We start from the raw sequence: 19,744 nt of genomic DNA, 5'->3' as shown, positions 1-19,744 counted from the left end.
ATGGGTGACCATGCTGGTATTTGAATACCCACAGCATAGCTTCTAGCATCACAGTAACATACAAGCCCCCACAGTATGACAAACTGACAGGCGCACGGGGCTATTTACAAATGGAGTAGAACTAATTGATCCATCTTGAAAATGAGAAAAATTATGCAAGTCTGTAATCATAAAAGTAACTTTAAATATTTGTTTCTTAATTACTCATTCAATATTTATTAAGCTCCTACTGTTTGCAGAGCACCACGCTAGGCTCTTAGAATATAGCAGCGAACATAGATACCAGCCCTATACTCACAGAATTTACTGTTGGGGCAGGGGTAGTTTGGGGAGATAACAGGAATAATTAATTTACATGTAGACTTTTAAATTACAGTTGTGGTAATGCTACAAAGAGTACTTTCTTGCCAAGAGAGAATACCCATTACCATCGAGTCTATTTTGACTCATAGCGATCCTATAGGGCAACGTAGAACTGCCCCGTAGGATTTCCAAGGCTCCCAAGAGGGAATAAGCCCCCCCAAAAAAAAAACAAACCCGTTGCTATCGAGTCAATTTCTACTCCTAGCGAGCCTATTAAAAAAAAAAAAAAAAACCAAACCCACTGCCATTGAGCCGATTCCGACTCGTAAGGACCCTACGGAGTAGAGTAGAACTGCCCCGTAGAGTTTCCAAGGAGCTCCTGGCGGATTCAAACTGCTGACCTCTTCGTTAGCAACCGTAGCACTTAACCACTGCTCCACCAGGGTTACCTTATAGGGGAGTAAAACGCCCCTTGGAATTTCCAAGGAGTGGCTGGTAGATTGGTTAGCAGCCGTAGTGTTTAACCACTGTGCCACCAGGGCCCCCCAAGAGAACAGGAAATACAAACACATTGACTGGAAAGAGCTTTGAGTGCGCATGAGTAGAAAGGCCAGTGTGGCTAGCTAGCATAAAGAGTGAAGAAGAGAGCGGCATGAGGTGAAGACTGAGAGGCAAGCAGTGACAAACCTCGTAGGGCTTTGTAGGTCCCGTTGTTATGTGAAATTGAGTCAATTCCGATTCATAGTGACCCTACAGGACAGAGTAGAACTGCCTAGTAGGGTTTCCTAGGCTGCATCTTTACAGGGAGCAGATTGCCAGGTCTAGTTGCTGGTGGGTTGGAACCACTGACCTTTTGGTTAGCAGCCAAGTGCTTAACCATTACACCACCAGGGCTCTTTTGTTAGGTCCTAGTGAAGTGTTTAGTCTCAGTATAAATAGGAAACCACTTAAAGGGAATGTCTTAAATATATTTTATGTTTTAGAAAGATAACTGACTGCTGTATGGAGAAAGGATCGTGACAGTAAGAATGAGAGCAGGGAGACCACTGAGGAGACTATTGCAGTATCCCACATGAGAGATAGGTGATGGTAGCTTGAACTATGGGGGGACACTAAAGAGAGAAGTGAATGAATTTGGAATATGCATTGGAAATAGGTCTACTAAGACTTGATACATTTAATAGATGTGGAAATAGCATTCTTTTTTCTGATCTCAAAGGGAACGTTTTCAAAGTTTCACCATTACATTGATTTTGCCATTGGCTTTTTTGATATTGTTAGATTAAGATACAGCCTTCAACATAGATTATACCTCAACATAAAGAAAACAGAAATCCTCACAACTGGACCAATAAGCAACGTCATGACAAATGGAGAAAATATTGAAGTTGTCAGAGATTTCATTTTGCTTAGATCCATAGTCAATGCCTACGGAAGCAGCAGTCAAGAAATCAAATGACATATTGCATTGCACAAATCTGCTGCAAAAGTCCTCTTTAAAGTGTTCAAAAGCAAAGATGTCACTTTGAGGACCAAGGTGCACCTGGACCCAAGCCATGGTATTTCCAGTCACCTCATATGCATGTGAAAGCTAGACAATGAATAAGGAAAACTGAAGAAGAATCGATGCCTTTGAATTATAGTGTTGGTGAAGAATATTGAATATACCATGGACTGCCAGAAGAACAAGCAAATCTGTCTTGGAAGTACAGCCGGAGTGTTCCTTATTCATATAATGTGCATGTGTAACTTTGAAAACTGAAATTTAAAAAAATTTAAAAGACTATCTTAAGTAGATATGGGTATTATCTGTAAACAGGTGGTAAATGACATCAGAAGAATGGATATGCATCCCGAGAAAGTGATGGAGAACAAGACGAGGTCAGAGATCAAACCCTAGAAAATGCCCATCTTGTCTACCACCAGTTGCCATGAGCTGATTCCAACTCATGGCAACCCCGCATGTGGCAGACAGATCTGCACTCCGTAGGGTTTTCAGGATTGTGATCATTCGGAAGCAGGTCATCAGGTGTTTCTTCTGGGGCACGTCCGGGTGGACTCAAAGTGCTGACCTTTCGGTTGATAGTCAATAGTTTGCATCACCCAGGGGCCCCTACCTTGTCTACATTGACAGCTAACTGGATACAATTTTATGTTAGTTTGAAGTTCAGGTTCATTATGAAGTATTGTGCCCTAATTTGGCTTTTGTTATGTAAGAGGAATGCACATAAAATAGGATAATATCTTTTAGGTACCTGTTTACTTATTACTAAAAGTAAGAACATTGACTCTGTTTATGTATATGGTATTAATTTAGTGTTGTGGTGAAAATGCTGATATAGTTGTCAAAATCTCTAGCTATTCTGTTTTTTTAAATCTGCAAATGGAATTTTATCTCACCTAGGAGTGAGGTTCTAAAGTCAGTGCATAATATGAAAATAGAGTACTGTATAGTTAAACTTTTACCTTTAAAGGCACTATTTTACTTTGTTATGTATTGTAATTTATTGGCTTTTAAAACTGTAAACTCCAAAGATAGGAGTGGCTTTAGGCCCAACTTAATGACCAGGTATTCCAACAAGGGCACCAGCATTTCTCTTTTTCTGCTCTGACTCTTCTTCCTCTGGGTAATCTCCATTATCAGACAGTCCTTATGATTCTAAGATCACTGTAGTACCTCTAGCTCTCCCTGTTTCCAGGTTCGAGCCCTATATGAATAATAGTGTCTTTCCTCACACAGGTATTACACTGGACATCCCACCTTTCAGTAAATCCAGCTAGTCTCTCTCCCCTCCCCACTCAGGCCAGAACACTTCCCTATTTCTTTGGTTAAATTCTAAATGAAACATTTAGGACCAGGACCAGGTTACAAAAATATATATATCTTTAAACAGATTCATGCTCCACAAGTAAGAGGTAGGTAGGAACTGAGACCAACTGAGGAAACTTTAGATTATACTTTTTATTACAGAGTGGTTTAAACTCTCTAGACTTTCTTATGTTGCCTCATTATATAGTTTGTTTCTTTTTTTATGTCTTCCCTCAGAATGTAACCCTGAAGTCAGAGTGCACTCTTAAACTCTTCACAGATTGTGATTTCTCTTCTTCCTTTCTTAACCTTTTCTAATACTGTGTATTTTTTACAGAAAAAGTTTCTTCAAAAATGGAAGGGTTGTGTTCAGAGGCTAATGAAGAAAAGTAAGTTCATTCGGCATAGCTAAAAATGTCATGCTCTTTATCAGAGAAAGATAATTTTCCAACTAGTAAAAAAGACCTAGCCATAACATTACAGTCTCAACATTCTCTATTTTTCTTACATCTGCCAAATTATCTGCTTGTCTTCCATAGGCATTTGAATTTTCAAAATCTGGTTTAAAAATCACACAGTAGTAAAACCAGAGCTAGAGTCTCTTGATTTATAGCCCGTTTATCTTACAATTACATCTCTGTAAATATCATAAATTATGTTGTACTACATTGTTGTTCAAGAGATAGTCTTTTACACATTATGTATTTTTTAAAACATTGACTTCTTAAATCCTGAATTTAAAATCTTGTAATATAAATTCTGCTGCCCAGAGCGCTACGTGAAAGTGCTGGCCAGTTTAAAAGCATGTAAGGGATGCTGAGATAATGTTTTTTTGAAATTTAGTCTTTTACCAATGTATAGCTAAATATCTGTTCTTTTCCTCTTTCAGTGACAAGATAGCGAAAACTATTAGAAGACGACACTCCTCAGTAAGAAACATTTTTCCCTTTTATTGAATGGTGACTATATACCACAGCAACTTTGATTGTGTCTTCCCCACCTACCTCCACTGACTTCCTATTCACTATGAATAAAGACTCACATATTTGACCTGTTTACACAATTTTAAAAATTTACATAAAAGCCATCAGATTGTCAACTGAAATATCCATCAACAGGTAAATGGATGAACAAAATGTGATGTACACCTATAATAGAATACTAATCAGCCATAAGGAGAAATGAAGTCCTGATGTGTGCGTGAACCTTGAAAACATCGTTTTGATCAAAGTGTCATTTGCAAAAAGACAATTACTGTATGATCTCACTTATATGAAATAAGCAAATACATAGAAACCAAAGATTACTAGTGGTTGCCAGGGATGGGAGGGAGAGCAAAAGGGGGAATTTTTGTTTTGGGGGGCACTGAGTTTATGTTAATGGTGGTGGAATGATTTCGAAAAGCATAGTGAGAATGGCTATACAACTTGAAGAATGCAGTCAATGTCACTGAGTTGTATATGTAGAAATTCTTAAGTTGGAATATTTCGTTATGTATATTTTCACAATTTTAAAAACATTAGATTGTACAATTACAGGTGAATTTTATGGTATGTTAATTATACCTCAGTAAAGCTGTTTAAAAATATACTTAACATGTACAAAGTTGTTGTAAGACACAGAAGAACTAACTCAAAATGATTTAAGCAAAAAATGTATATTAATTGGCTTATGAAACTGAAAGTCCAAAGATAGGAAAAATTTTAGGCATAATTTACTGACCAGGTGTTCCAGAAATGTCACCAGCCTCAGGGCATAGCATACAGCAGTACGAATTTGAGGAGTTTTAGAGGTTTTTGTGAGAATTTTTACACGTCTACCTTTCTATTCATGGTGTAACTTGAACTGAGTACGAATAGATATGCCAAATTTTCTTGAATAATTCTATTACCTCTAGATTTTGAAACCCCCAAGGAGTCCTCTTCAGGACCTCAGAGGTGAGAATGAAGCAGTTCAGGTAAGTCTCTAGTGCAAATTCTTTATAAATGGCTATTTGCAGTGATTTTTTTAGTAGACAGGAACTTTATTAACTATATGAAGAGAGAATATCATAAATGACTTCCAATTGAATGTGTACAAGTAAGCATCCCATGTCCTTCAGGTTAAAATTCAAACACTTTAACATGCCTGACATTCATGATTTTTAACCTGTTTGCTTCTCCAGTCTTCTTTCTTGCCACTCTCACACGTGTATTTTGCCGTTCAGAATCGCTTATTATTATCCAAGTAACATGTGAGCTGTCAAGTCTGCAAATATTTACATACGCTCTTCCCTCTGTCTAGATGGCTAGTCTCTCATTCTCTGCCCCCCTCACATGTTACTACAACTTTTTCAAACTTAGGGAAAAGTGGCATTTGACAGTGAATGCTTATATACTGGTATTCATCACCTAGATTCTACAATCGACTTTTTATCATACTTGCTTTATCATAAATCTCCAGCCCCATCTTCTTTATTTGGTTAATTCCTACTTGTCCTCCAAGACTCAACTTCTTTCAGAAAATCATCACTTAACACCTTCTGTTGTAATGTTTTACTTCTGTCCATGCGAAATTGAGAACTCCTTGAGGATAGGAATTTTTTCATGTGTTTTATGTATATGTTACCTGGTACATAGTTGGCTTTCAGTACGTTTTGTTGATCAGTGAAATGCACATAGCTTTGGAGATCGTATAATTTTGAATGCTCACTCTGCTTTGGCCTCTCTAATCTTTTTATTTCTCAAATGTATCGAGAAATGGTTTAGGGCCACTGCACGGCCTTTGCCTAGAATGCTTCCCCCCTACCCAATTCTACCTAATCCTTCAGGTCTCAACTTCAATCTACCTCCTCAAAGAAACCTTCCCTGATTTCAAAGCTAACTTAGATCTTTTATGTATTCTCCTTTAAAGCACTTTTTACACTTGAATTTTATATTTGTGTGAATTTTGTTTTAATGTGTGTCTTGCCATTAATCTGTTCCCCACTAGGGCAGTGTTTCCTTTACCACTGTATTTCCATCACTGAGCACAGGGCCTGGTGTGTTTGTATTTTTTTTTTAATTGAATCAATGTCGGGTGAGAAAATGACAGATTCATAGACTCATGTGTCCAACAGGACCTCATCAGTAATCTTGAATCTGAGTTCCTTCATTTTATAGATGAGAAATGAGATCCAAAGAGGTTAAGTGTTTTGTCCAAACAGCTAGTTGGTGGCAGGCCTCATATTGAAACTCTAATCTCATTTCAAGTTCAGTGCTGTTTCTAAATACCACACAAATTTCAGCTTTTTTTTTTTTTTTTTTTGAGTAAGAAATATATTAATCTCTCTTAGTCCCAGTATTTACTATGTCAGTATTATCGTTGTCATATTAGGCTCAATATTACTTATGGTGTCTGCTAGGGCCTTAACCACATATACTGCTGGATGCAGAGGGAATAACTATTCCTGATGGTTTATTATAAAAATGATGCTCAGATATTCAGAATTAATCCAGTAATATTCCAGTAAAATATTGAATTTTGTTTGTTTCTCTCTGTTTGTTATTTGTGTTTGATAACTGTGTGAGTAGAAGTGTTTGCTCTTGTTAAGAAGGAAGGTGGGGAAAGAAAATAAAAAATAGTGTATTATAGTATAAGCACCATAACAAGCAGTGTATCACTTGCTTTGTCCTCCCTTTTTCTTCTTCTTGATAGCAAAATAGCCATTTAATAGGAGTGAGAAAGGGTAAGAAGGGTAATCACCTTTCTTAAATGTGTGTTATTTATGTCCGTATGCTTATTATCACTCACACTGGAAATCATATTCATGTTTGCTAAGTTCTACATTGGGATATTTTGAGAGTCATATCAAATTAAATCAGAATTAATTAAGATCTGATCTCTGTTCATAGTTAGTACTCTGGAGACCTAATTTACAGTGGTTTTATTAAGAATTATACCATGTATTTTTTGCCCTTAGGAACCCAATGCTGTGAGAAATAGGAAAAGCTCTCGTCGAGTCAGCTTCGCAGATACTATAAAGTAAGTTAAAAGGAGAAACATTGAGATGTTATAGGTAATGCTTTTTTTTTTGGTCCCAAACCAAATGTTTTGTTACTAAGTAACTTAGATAATCTGTCTCAGTTAGATAAACATTAGAGTTGTTATTTAAAAGGTTGTTATTCAGAACTATCTATATGGGATCAAATTGGCAATAGCAACTCAATAGATAGGAACCTTAGGGGGTAGTGAATTTATGTTAATGAGGGAGGAATAACTCAGAAAAGGAGGGTGAGAATGATTGCACAACTCGAAGAGTATAATCCATGTCACTAAATAATACAAGTAGAAATTGTTGAATTGTTATGTGCTTTGCTGGGTATATTCTTAAACATGGCTTTGCTTTGGTCAAGTTGTGCCAACTTCCCCAGTATTGTGTACTGTCTTACCCTTCACCAAAGTTACCACTTTCTACTATCTGGTTAGTGTTTTCCTCTCTCTCTCTCTTCCCTCCTTTGTAACCATCAAACATTGTTTCTTTATGTGTATAAATGTTTTTCTTGAGTTTTTATAATAGTGGTGTCATACAGTATTTCTTCTTTTGTGATTGACTTATTTCACTCAGCATAATACCCTTCAGATTCGTCCATGTTGTGAGATGGTTTGCAGATTCATCATTGTTCGTTATCGTTGGGTAGTATTCCATTGTGTGTATATACCATAATTCGTTTATCCATTTGTCTCTTGATGGGTGCTTACATTGTTTCCATCTTTTTGCTATTGTGAATAATGCTGCAGTGAACATGGGTGTGCGTGTGTCTATTCGTGTGATAGCTCTTATTTCTAGGACGTCGTTCATTTTTAGTTGTAATGAAGCAAGAGAATGTAAATCTGTAATATTTTTATTTCTGTTGAAATTGTATTTGTGATTTTTATGTGATCGATTTTTGTGAATGTTCCAAAGGTACTTGAAAAGAAGGTGTAGTTTATATTTTCAAGTTGTAGAGTTTTATATCTATATATAATACGTGCTTTTCTTCAGCACGTGTTATTTTTTCCCTTAATTCTTTTTTACTTTATTTTACTTTGTTCACTTTTCTAATTTTCTCTGTTCTGTACCACAAAGTGCTTTTTCATTTTTGTGCTTCTTCCAGTTTTGACTTCATTCCACAATGGTTTTACCTTTTCTTCCGCTTCTTTCCTTAGTTTTCGCCTATTTATGTTTCATTTCCTGCTGTCTTACCATCTCTTCCTCGATTTTTTTCGTAGAGATGATTGCTTTGTTATGTTAAGTAGGTATCAAACTGTGTGTACGCAATTTTTATCTGCTCTGAGGCAACATTTTTCTGATGAGTGCTTTTCTTTTGTTAATAAGTTATGCTATGTTTTTCTTCTTTTTTATCCTGTGGTCTGATTTATCCAGTGCTGCTAAAACAGAAATAGCACAAGTGGATAGTTTCAACAAACAGAAGTTTATTCTCTCACAGTCTAGTGTGCTAGAGGTCCAAATTCAGGGCATCAGCCCCAGGGGAAGGCGTTGTCTCTCTGTTGGCTCTGTAGGAAAGTCCTTATCAATTGACCTATGGACTGGGAGCTTCTCAGCACAGGGACCCCAGGTCCAAAGGACGCACTCTTCTCCTGGCACTACATTCTTGGTAGTATGAAATCCCCATGTCACACTGCTCACTTCTCTCTTTTATATCTCAAAAGAGATTGGCTTAAAACACAATCTAATCTTGTAGATTGAGTCCTGCCTCATTAACATCATAGAGATAAGATTTACAACACATAGGAAAATCACATCAGATGACAAAATGATGGACAATTACACAATACTGGGAATCATGGCCTAGTCAAATTGATACATATTTTGGGGGACACAATTCAATCCATGACAGATATCTTTACAGATTCTCTACTTTTTATTGCTGTTGTTGGGTGCTGAGTCAATTCCAACTCCTAACAACCCCATGTGAGAGTAGAACTGCCCCAGAGGGTTTCTAAAGAAGCAGACTGACAGGTCTTTTTCCTGTGAAACTGCTGAGGGGATTTGAACTACCAGCCTTTCACTTAGCAGCTGAGTGCTTAACTGTTTGTACCACCGTGGCTTCTTCTGTGCTTTTTACTCATCATTAAATGGGTTGGGTTTTCCTGAACCAGCTTTTTGCAAGACATTCCTATGGCTGGAGAGGAGATCTGGTGGTGTTCCAGGGTAGCTGTTTTTCTGTAAACAAAGCCTCTTTTTAGCTGCCATAAAGACAGTCCTTCTGTTTAATATTAAAAAACAAACCCAGTGCCCTCGAGTCGATTCCAACTCATAGCAACCCTATAGGACAGAGTAGAACTGCCCCATTACCTTCTTCAAATTTCATTTTCTGTATACCTCAGAGTACCTCAGCTTGGCCTTTTGTGAAGTAAGCTCTTAGATCAATTTAACCATGAATAGAAATTAGGATGATGCCTGACTCTTTCATGACCAGAAGTTTTCCTTTAGGGGGGTCCCACATTCTGGATTTTGCAAATTACATCCCCATGGTGTTGTTTAATATGTTCCTTTGTTCTCTAGATTTTTCCTGATAACTGGGTCTGAAGGCTTGATTTGATTTAGATTTGATTTTTTTTTTAACAGAATATTTTATAGGTGTGCCTATCTATCAGATGGCACTTAATGTACTGTTATCTCTTTTTCTGTGTGATATAACAACCATTGATGATTACTGCCTAGATCCGTTATTTCTTTAGAATTTGCAAGTTGATAATATTCTCAATCTGTTATTTCTTCTTCATTTATTAGCAGCAATTCTACCGAGAGAGACTTTCCCTTATCAGCTGTTTGGTTACTCTGACTTATGATTCATACAGGAAAGGCAGATTAAATGCTTGATTTCTTTTTCTCCTTTATTTATCAGTTTTCGGTATACTAATGAGTCGGTTTTCTGGCATCCTTCAAGGTTGACTAATGAGTTTGATATTTTTTCCTACTATTTTTATGAACTCATGGACTTTAATATATTTGATGTGTTTCAGTACATTGCAGTTATTGTTTTTATTGACACTCAAATTATTCTAACTTTGGCCAGTGTAATTTTTTTAGTTTGACTTCTGACCTTTTGACCCAACCCCAATAATCTTTGGTAGCTTTTTTCTTTATGGTATAACAAGATATTCGTGTTCATTTTGTGTATGTTCTGCTTTAGACATAGAATCAGCCATTTCTCCAAGGAGCCCTGGTTACTTTTAGTCAGAGATGACGTTTGGAGACTACATTCTAGATGCAATAGTGCCTCACCGCTACTGGTTGGTCATTGTTTCTAGGTCATTCTTGATCTGAATAATTGGGTTTTTTCTTTTGATTTGTTAAAGTTCTTTAACGGTTAGAGACATCAACCCTTTTTCTTCTATTTTGCAAATTTTTGTATCCATTTCGATTTTGCTTATTGGGCATTTTTCTGTATTATAATTTAAAAATTTTTATATGATCAAATATGCCCATCCTTTCCTTTATGGTTCCTGGTTTCCAGATTGTGCTTAAAATGCCAAATCTCAATTATTATTTTTTTTTAGTCATATATTTTCTTCTGATCTTTGTATAGATTTTTTTTTTTTTTTTTTTGGTGACAACATACACAACAAAATTCAACAATTTCTACATGTGCAATTAAGTGACATTGATTATATTCTTCAAGTTGTGCCACCATTCTGGCTATCCTTTTCTAAATTATTGGACCATTAACGTAAACTCATTGCCCCCTAAGTTTCTGATCTGACTTTTCGAGTTGCTATTTTTTTTTTTTTATTCCCAGTTTGGAACCCTGGTGGCATGGTAGTTAAGAGCTATGGCTGCTAACCCAAAGGCTGACAGTTCGAAGCTACCAGCGTTCCTTGAAAACCCCATAGGGCAGTTCTACTCTGTCCTATAAGGTCACTGTAAGTTGGAATCCACTAATTAGACAGCACCGGCTTTGGTTTGGTTTTTTGGTTGCCAATTGATCAGACACAGATAATTCTTTAAAAGACTACAATGCTCAAGGCAAACATTCTTTACTAATTAAGCTAAACTATTGTTTGATTTAAAGATGACTTCAGGGAATAGTTTCAGTTTAAGGATTAAAGTTTATCTCAAGACAATAGTTTTGGAGGATCATCCAGCCTCAGTGGCTGCAGAAAGTGTGGATTCCATGAGAATCTGAAATTCTGTTCCACATCCCCCCACCCCCCATTTTGATCTTGATTCTTCTGTAGAGTCTTTGATCAAAGTGTTCAGTAATGGCAACCAAGCACCATCCAGTTCTTCTGGTCTCGTGGCTACATCTCCTACTGCCAGTCACTTAACTTATCAGAGCATCAGTTTTCTCCTTTTTAGGATGGAAATAATAGTCCTCGCATAGCTTGTAATGTTATTACATGGCCACAATAAGACGGTATATGTTATTACTCTGCTGTAAGACCTGAGATATGCAGGAGAGACAACCTTGCTTGCTGAAAATGAAGATGACTTGAAGAACTTACTGATGAAGGTCAAAGACTACAACCATCATTAGGGATTAAACCTGAATGTGAAGAAAATGAAAATCCTCACAACTGGACCAATAAAGAACATCATGACAAATGGAGAAGAAATTGATGTTGTCAACAATTACATTCTACTTGGATCAGCAATTAACGCCATGGAAGCACCAGTCAAAAAATCAAAGAATGTGTTGCATTGGGCAAATTTGCTGCAAAAGACCTCTTCAAAGTTTTAAAAAGCAAAGATGTCACTTTGATGAGTAAGGTACACCTCACTCACCCACGGCCTTTCTGATTACCTCATGCATGTGAAAGTAATAATGAAAAGGAAGACAGAAGAATTGATGCCTTCTAAGTGTGATGCTGGTGAAGAATATTGAATATACCATCAATTGCCAAAAGAACAAATAGATAAGTCTTAGAAGAAACACAACCAGAATGTCCCTTAGAAGCACTTACTTTGGATATGTCATCAGAAAAGACCAATCAGTACAAAACAGCATCATGTTTGATGAGGTAAAAAACATGAGAAACCCTCAACGAGATGGACTGACACAATAGCCGCAACGATGGACTCAAACATACCAACGTCAAGAAGGTGGTCCAAGACCAGACAATGTCTTGTTCTGTTATACATAAGGTGTCATGGGTTGGAGCCAACTTGGCAACTGGAAGTAACAATAATGTTATCAATGAGAGTGTCAATTTGAATAACATTGAACAATTTATAAATAGTATTTCAAAAAGGCTATTCTTTGTTAAAATAGATTAATTGAAAAGGAAGTACAGGATTCCAGATACAGAAGCAATTGTAGTAAAATCTCTCGAACAGTCTCCACTTGCTAGAATTAACCTATCAATTCCGCATTTCCCTTGTAAAACATATTGATACCTACAGCACACTGAATACTGTTATGCCCATAAACTTTGGGTCCTAAGAGATGAAAGGTAAGCTTACCAAGAAGTGTTTATCCTATTTACTCAGTTGAAGTTTTTGTTGTAATTATATAATTTAATATTATATAAACTAATGAAAATGAGCTGAAAGAGAAAGGTAATTATGAAAATTTCATTGACTGCTTAGGGAAAACTTGATAAAGGTGAATGTTCAAATTTGGTATGGGTGAAACAATTCTAAAAGGGAAATGCTTCCTAAAAATTTAACATTCTGACTTCTTACTGCTTTTCAAGTTTTTTTAAAAGTATTTATGCCACTTTAAATACACTAAAACTGTACCAGTAAATCCATACTCAGAGTATGGGACTGGGATTGACATTAGGAGATTTGCTTAAAATCCATGTATGTTTTAATTAAAAAAAAAAGTTTAAGTACATATGAATCAGTATGAGTCCTTATTTTTAACAGATATTTTTTGGCTAATTAATTACCTACTAATCCTGTTAATATTGAATAAAAAGGCTTCTATTTTGTATTCATTTGTAGAAAAGTTGTGTCAAATACAGCTTTGTAGTTATGAGCTCAGGGTTTGCAGTCAGTTTTCGTAAGCATTAAAAATGCATGTAAAAATGCACAGTGTAAATGTTAGCTGCTTTTTTTTTTTTTTTGTACATTTGATGAAGGTTTACAGAACAAACTAGTTTCTTATTAAACAGCTAGTACACCTATTGTTTTATGACGCTGGTTAACCACCCCACGACATGTCAACACTCTCCCTTCTCAACATTAGAGTCCCTATTACCAGCTTTCCTGTCCCTTCCTGCCTTCTAGTCCTTGCCCCAGGGCTGGTGTGCCCCTTTAGTCTTGTTTTGTATTATGGGCCTGTTCAATCTTTGGCTGAAGGGTGAACCTCAGGAGTGATTTCATTACTGAGCTGATAGGGTGTCTGGGGGCCATACTCTCAGGGTTTCTCCAGTCTCTGTCAGGCCGGCAAGTCTGGTCTTTCTTTTTGAGTTAGAATTTTGTTCTATATTTTTCTCCAGCTCTATCCAGGACCCTCTATTGTAATCCCTGTCAGAGCAGTCAGTGGTGGTAGCCAGGCACTATCTAATTCTACTGGACTCAGTCTGGTGGAAGCCGTGGTAGATGTGGTCCATTAGTGCTGTGGACTAATCTTTCCCTTTTATCTTTGGTTTTCTTCATTTTTCCTTGCTCCTAAAGGGGTGAGACCAGTGGAGTATCCTAGATGGCTGCTCACAGGCTTTTAAGACCCCAGGCACTACTCACCACAGTAGAATGTAGAACATTTTCTTTATAAACTGTGTTATGCCAATTGAGCTAGATGTTCCCCGAGAGCACGGTCCCCACATGTTTGCTGCTTTTTTTGTAATTGATGTAAGATTTACTTGTATTTAAGATTAGCTTCTGCATAATGGAGGTACTCAATATTAGCAAAATAGAATGGGTCAGGTTCTTCAAGGCAGATATCCAATGCTACCTTCTCCATGAAGCTTATTATTGATCATTCCAGTAAAAAGGGATCCCTTCCTCTGAGGTCCTACCTTATCTCAACTATTAATATCAAAAATCAGTGAGATGATGTTTATAATATTATGTGCTTGTTCCAGCTCTCTACTTACAGTGGAAGCTCTTTGAGGTCAAGGATCACGCGATTGAATGCCAGGCTCTAGTATAGTTCCAGGCTAATAAACAAAACCAAGCCTATTGCTGTTGAGTTGATTCGGACTCATAGTGACCCTACAGAACAGAGTAGAACTGCCCCATAGGGTTTCCAAGGAGCGGTTGGTGGATTTAAACCGCCGACCTTTTGACTAGTAGCCATAGCTCCTAACCACTGTACCACCAGGGCTCCACCAGCTACGTAATGGGTGCTTAATAAAAGATTTTAAATGAGTATTTTAGGTTATTGAGAAGGATAAAAGAATGATTAGGCCAGAGCTCATTAGAAAACCATAGCAGATTTTACTGTGGTAATCTAACTTTGACATTTCAGAAGTAATACTACGTGAAATAGCAAAGAGGAAACCGCAATCAAAGTTTTACTTTTACCTAGCTCAAAACAGACTATAAATTAACATCAAGAGTCTAATTGAAAATTGCCAACTTTCCATAATCTTTTTTTTTTCTCTTCTAGGATATTCCAGGCAGAGTCTCATACAAAAATATCGAGAAAGTCAGAAATTGCAGGTAAATATGTCACTGCAATTCCTGCTAAACCTGTTTTATTTAAAATTTTACTGTGACCATCTAACCAGGTAATTGATATAAATCATTTCCTGTCTTACTGCTTTAAATGTATAACTTGAGCCATGGGGGTAGGAAGCAGGGTGGGTGGTAATACTTTTTTTATTGTCATCAATATCCTTACATAATTTTTCTAATGCTTTATCAATTTATCCTTGAACAAATTTAATTTTTATTTTATTTATAGGAAAAGAAGCAGGAGAAAATGCTCTGCTTATGCAGTAAGTAAGGAAATTATGGTTCAAATTATATAAATGAAGTTGTTTATTCCTATTAAATGAGTGAAGTTTTTTTTTTTAATATTTTTTTATGTCTCTTTCATGGAATATTTAGAATTAATTCAAAAACAAATTCTTTGCAGAATTCAGTATAGCATTTCATCTGATAAATAGGTATATTACACAGCTTGTAGTTTTAATAGAGTGGTGGAACACTCTACTCTCGTATATAAGTCCTTAAAATACATCAGCTTGTACAAAACAATAAATTCTAAGCTTTCAGATTTTTCTAAATTAATCTTTATCATAATATTAATACATAGAAAAATAAATACCAATAACTCTTGAATAAATAAAAAGATGCTTATCTTCATTCATCATAAGAAAAATACAAATTAAAACTATACAGAGATGCCCATTTTATTTTATTAGTTAAGGATATAGGTAAAAAGACACTAATTACTAGCGGAACTATAAATTGGGATAACCTCTGTGGAAGGCAATTTTGCAGAATTGTTCAAATATTTAAATGCACCTGCTCTTTAACTGGGCAATTTTATGTCTGGGAACTTATTTCATCAATATAATTGTAATATTTGTAATGAATGTAATGTTTGTTATTCACTGCAACATTATTTCTTATAATAGCACAAGGTTTGAAGGATCCATCAGTAAGAGACTGGTTAAATAAATTGTAAAATTTCCATATAATTGACTAGTATGCAGCGGGGGGGAAAAGAAAAGATTTTCTTAACGTACTGATATAGAAAAGTCTCTAAGCCGTATTACTTAGGGTGAAAGGCAAGATGCAAAACGAAGTGTGTGGGGCATGTGTGTGTATACATGTACATATGTGTAGGTGTTTATATATATTTACACACATGTGTATATGCATATATACAAGGCACACGTATCTGTATTGACTTATATGTGCACAGGATATCTCTGGAAGGATCACGAGGAACTGGTATGATTGACTGCATACAGAGAAAGGAGCTAGTTGGCTAGAAGGTTCATGTTGGAAGGGAGACTTTGGTGCTTTATTAATTTAGAACTATGTGAATGTATTACCTATCAAAAAAAATTTTTTGATTAAAATGTTGAGAAACGAAGAGACCAAAGTAATAGTGTTCATAGTTTCAAAAAGGTACAGGGGGCATCAAGTAAAAAGTAAAAACCTATTCCCTTTTCCTCAGGTGGTCCACTCCCCGTAGATAAACCACTGTTGATAATTTTGAGTGTCTCTGCGAAATTTTCTATTTATATCCAGAATACCAAACCCATTGCCACTGAGTCAATTCCGATTCATAGCCACCCTATAGGAGAAAGTGGAACTGCTCCATAGGATTTCCAATGAGCACCTGGTGGATTCGAACTGCTGACCTTTTGGTTAACAGCCCAACTCTTAACCACTAGGCCACCAGCTTTCCTATATACATACAAGCGCATGTTTATATATATACATAAAATTTTTTTTCATGTTTATATCTAGGTTTTTTTTTTTTTTTTTTAAGCAAAACAAAAATGGGATCACTTAATAAAATGTTTTGTAGCATTTCCTATGTCATAATGTATAGGTCTACCATAGTCTATTATAATCTATTATATGTCTGTGTCAACATTTATTTAGTCAAATGCTGTGATTCTTGTTAATTATTTTGAGTATACACTATTAGGAGTCCCAACCAAACCAAACCAAACCCACTGCCAAAGTCGATTCCAACTTCTAGTGACCCTATAGGTCAGAGTAGAACTGTGCCATAGGGCTTCCAAGGCTATAATCTTTTATGGGAGCAGTCTGCCACATCTTTCTTCCACAGTGTTGCTGGTGTGTTTGCACTGCCAACCTTTCGGTTAGCAGCCAAGTTCTTTAACCACTGCACCACCAGGGCTCCCTTGGCTCAAATGGTTAAGCACTTGACTGCTAGCCTAAAGGCTGGCAGTTCAAACCAACCCGGAGATGCCTTGGAAGACAGGCCTGGTGATCTGCTTCTGAAAGACTACAGCCTTAAAAACCCTATGGAGTAGTTGTATTCTACATTAATGGGGTCATCATGTGTCGGAATCAACATGATGGCAGCTGATAACAACAAATACGTTATGAAAATTTTTTAATTTTTAGGAATAAAAATTCAGAAGATAATCACTGGGAGATTACTGGTGAGTATGAACCAGAATACTTTTTATACCGTACACTTTTTCCTGTATCGGATTCCTCGGTAATGTACACAGGAACCATGAAATAAAAAGTATGTGAAGAAACATTTGTTTTTTACGCAAAGGCTTTAGAGGTTCAAAAATTCACTATTTCTCTCAAACCTGATGGTCCTCTTATTTTCTGTATCTTGGACTTTCATGTATTCAGTCATTTACTCAAATCAGAAATAAAGGCATCATTTCAAATTTTTCCTTCACTCTGCAGATCCTTTTGGCCCTACTTTCTCTCTATTCTGCCTCCTACGTGACTTGCAAATCTGTGAACTACTCCCTATTCTTATGCCACTGCTTTAAGTTCGCATTACTCTTTCTTGGACTGTTGTATTTTGTCTCTTACCCTTCCAAACCATTATACATATTTCTAAATCTGATGTATTACCTCCTAGCTTAAAATTGTTCAATGGTACTTTTTTTGTTTACAACATAAAGCCCATACTCCTTAGAACTGACTTAAAAATCCCTTCAAATATCCTATGTTCTAGCCCATGATGAGGTAATTACAGCTCGTTCCGTAGACTTGTTTTCTGCCTCTATGCATTTGTAAATACTATTTCCTCTACTTAAGGTGTTTTTCCTTCTCTAATTTGCCTAGCTATCTTCTCATTACCAAGATTCTACTTCAGTGCTATTCAAAATAGCCTGTCCACAAACTGTTACAATCCATTGCAGAAAAAGAGCTTGTGCTAGAATGTAAATCACCTATGACACTGAGCCGCTTGTTTGGTTTAGCTGCCATTTTTTTCTTAGCAAGGCTTTCTTAAACAAAGGAAGTAGTATGTGATTTACATTTGCTACGAGCTTCTTACCGTGAATTGGTAACAAGCAGTTCACAGACTGGCACCATACTTTAAGTGACACTGACTTAGATGGAGCCTTCTCTGACAAAACCACACTCTTCTGTGCTCTCACAGCATGGCTTTTATTCTTCAGCCTGTTATAGAATTTATCACATTGTATTTTAGGGATTTACTTCCAGCTCTCATAAGCTCCTTGAGGCCAGCATATTTGTCTTGTTCTTTTTTTGTGCCTCAGTGGTAGCTCAGTTTTTGGCCCATAATAAATTCTGAGTCAGTATTTATTGAATCAATGAATGGAAGCCTGGTGTATAAGTAAAGATTTTGGTAAAAAGCCTATACCTATGTCATCATATACACTTGAAGTTGCCATAAATCTTTAAAATGTTATAAAGATTTGCCTTTAAACTTAAGTATTTTAAAATGTATTTCGTTTCAGAATACCGTCTTCAATCCCTTCCTTATTTCCAAAGTCCAGTTTGTTACCTATACCATTATATTTCAACTCTAAAATGTCTTGAGTCTAATCCCTTTTTTCCATTCTCATTGCCTTGTACCCTAGCATAAACTCTCATCATGGTTGTATCTGAATTATTGTCGTAGCTTCCTCATTGACTGTCTTCTTTTGAATTTACTTTCTTCTTCTTCTCTGGAATTATTTTTTATAAAATGCATATGTCATCCTGGGAACATCTAGATTCCTTCACACAGAATGGACCTTTCAAAATCTTGCCCTTTTAGTCTCATCGCTTGGCACTCTTCATAATGTAACCTCTAATTACCAGGAAATAAAAATGAATAATTGAAAGAAAAAAAAAGTAGTCTAAAATTCCCACCAGTCATAGCCTTTAAAGCCTTTACCATGTTCTAAAAAAGATTTTAATCACATGGAGGATCACTCTGGCACTAAGACAGGACCATTAAAAGTCTTAATAAGTATAATAATTCTTATGAACAGCCTCAGTAAATACCTATAACTGATGAAGAATCTAAGGAGAGAAAATTAGGCCCCTGGTAATATGTAATGTTTAAGTTACTGACTATAATTTTTTTTCTTTTTTTCTCAATAGGGATGAACACATTGCTTTGTGCCCCCATTCAAAACCAGATGCAACAGAGAGAGGTATGTGTTCATGCAAGTGCCTTCATATCTTAACCTTTCTTGACAACTCAAACTTATTAAAAAAAAATTTTTTAAATGATAATGGCATGACTTAGGAATGGCTTACTGAAATAGACCAGCATAGACTAGAAAAACTTCCCATCTTACTTCTTAACTAAAGATAATGAAATCACTATCAGTTTAGGTAATAGGGAGATGTATTAATTATACCAAGACTTCTCAAAGTTTAATGAGCATAGGAATCACCAAAGAATTTTGTTCAAATATAGATTCTTACCTGGTAGATATGGGGTAGGTCCTAAGATTCTGCATTTCTAACAATGTCTTAAGTGATGCTAGTGCACAAGTCCACAGACCAACACTTTGAGTAGCAAGGAATTAGACTAATTATTGTAAGGACAAATAAGACCTCTGCATTAAGACTCAAAGAGAACCCAATTCCCAAGAGCAGAGTATAATATTTTTCAGCATGACTATTTGGTGTTGTCAGTCTTTTTTACTTTTAGCTGTATAACTAACCTTGAGTCAATTCTGACTCATAGCAACCCTATAGGATAGAGTAGAACTGCCTCATAGGGTTTCCAAGGAGCAGCTGGTGGATTTGAACTGGATTCGACCTTTTGGTTAGTAGCTGTAGCTCTTAAGCCA

General features: G+C 36.2%; 1 protein-coding gene across 1 annotated transcript in view; it reads left to right on the top strand.

The window, feature by feature from the left end:
* Nucleotides 1-19,744, top strand: part of KNL1 (kinetochore scaffold 1) — a 60,485-nt gene that overhangs the window by 6,538 nt on the left and 34,203 nt on the right. The window contains exons 2-9 of the mRNA XM_010598347.3: nucleotides 3,450-3,501; nucleotides 4,002-4,041; nucleotides 5,010-5,069; nucleotides 7,053-7,114; nucleotides 14,635-14,687; nucleotides 14,932-14,965; nucleotides 17,085-17,122; nucleotides 19,044-19,096. Of these exons, the coding sequence (XP_010596649.2) occupies nucleotides 3,467-3,501; nucleotides 4,002-4,041; nucleotides 5,010-5,069; nucleotides 7,053-7,114; nucleotides 14,635-14,687; nucleotides 14,932-14,965; nucleotides 17,085-17,122; nucleotides 19,044-19,096 (375 nt within the window). The 5' untranslated portion in view covers nucleotides 3,450-3,466. The remainder of the gene's footprint in view (nucleotides 1-3,449; nucleotides 3,502-4,001; nucleotides 4,042-5,009; nucleotides 5,070-7,052; nucleotides 7,115-14,634; nucleotides 14,688-14,931; nucleotides 14,966-17,084; nucleotides 17,123-19,043; nucleotides 19,097-19,744) is intronic.

The sequence above is a fragment of the Loxodonta africana genome, chromosome 10, assembly GCF_030014295.1.
Source record: "Loxodonta africana isolate mLoxAfr1 chromosome 10, mLoxAfr1.hap2, whole genome shotgun sequence".
NCBI classification, from domain to species: Eukaryota; Metazoa; Chordata; class Mammalia; order Proboscidea; family Elephantidae; genus Loxodonta; species Loxodonta africana.
This window is presented reverse-complemented; position numbering and strand designations above follow the sequence as displayed.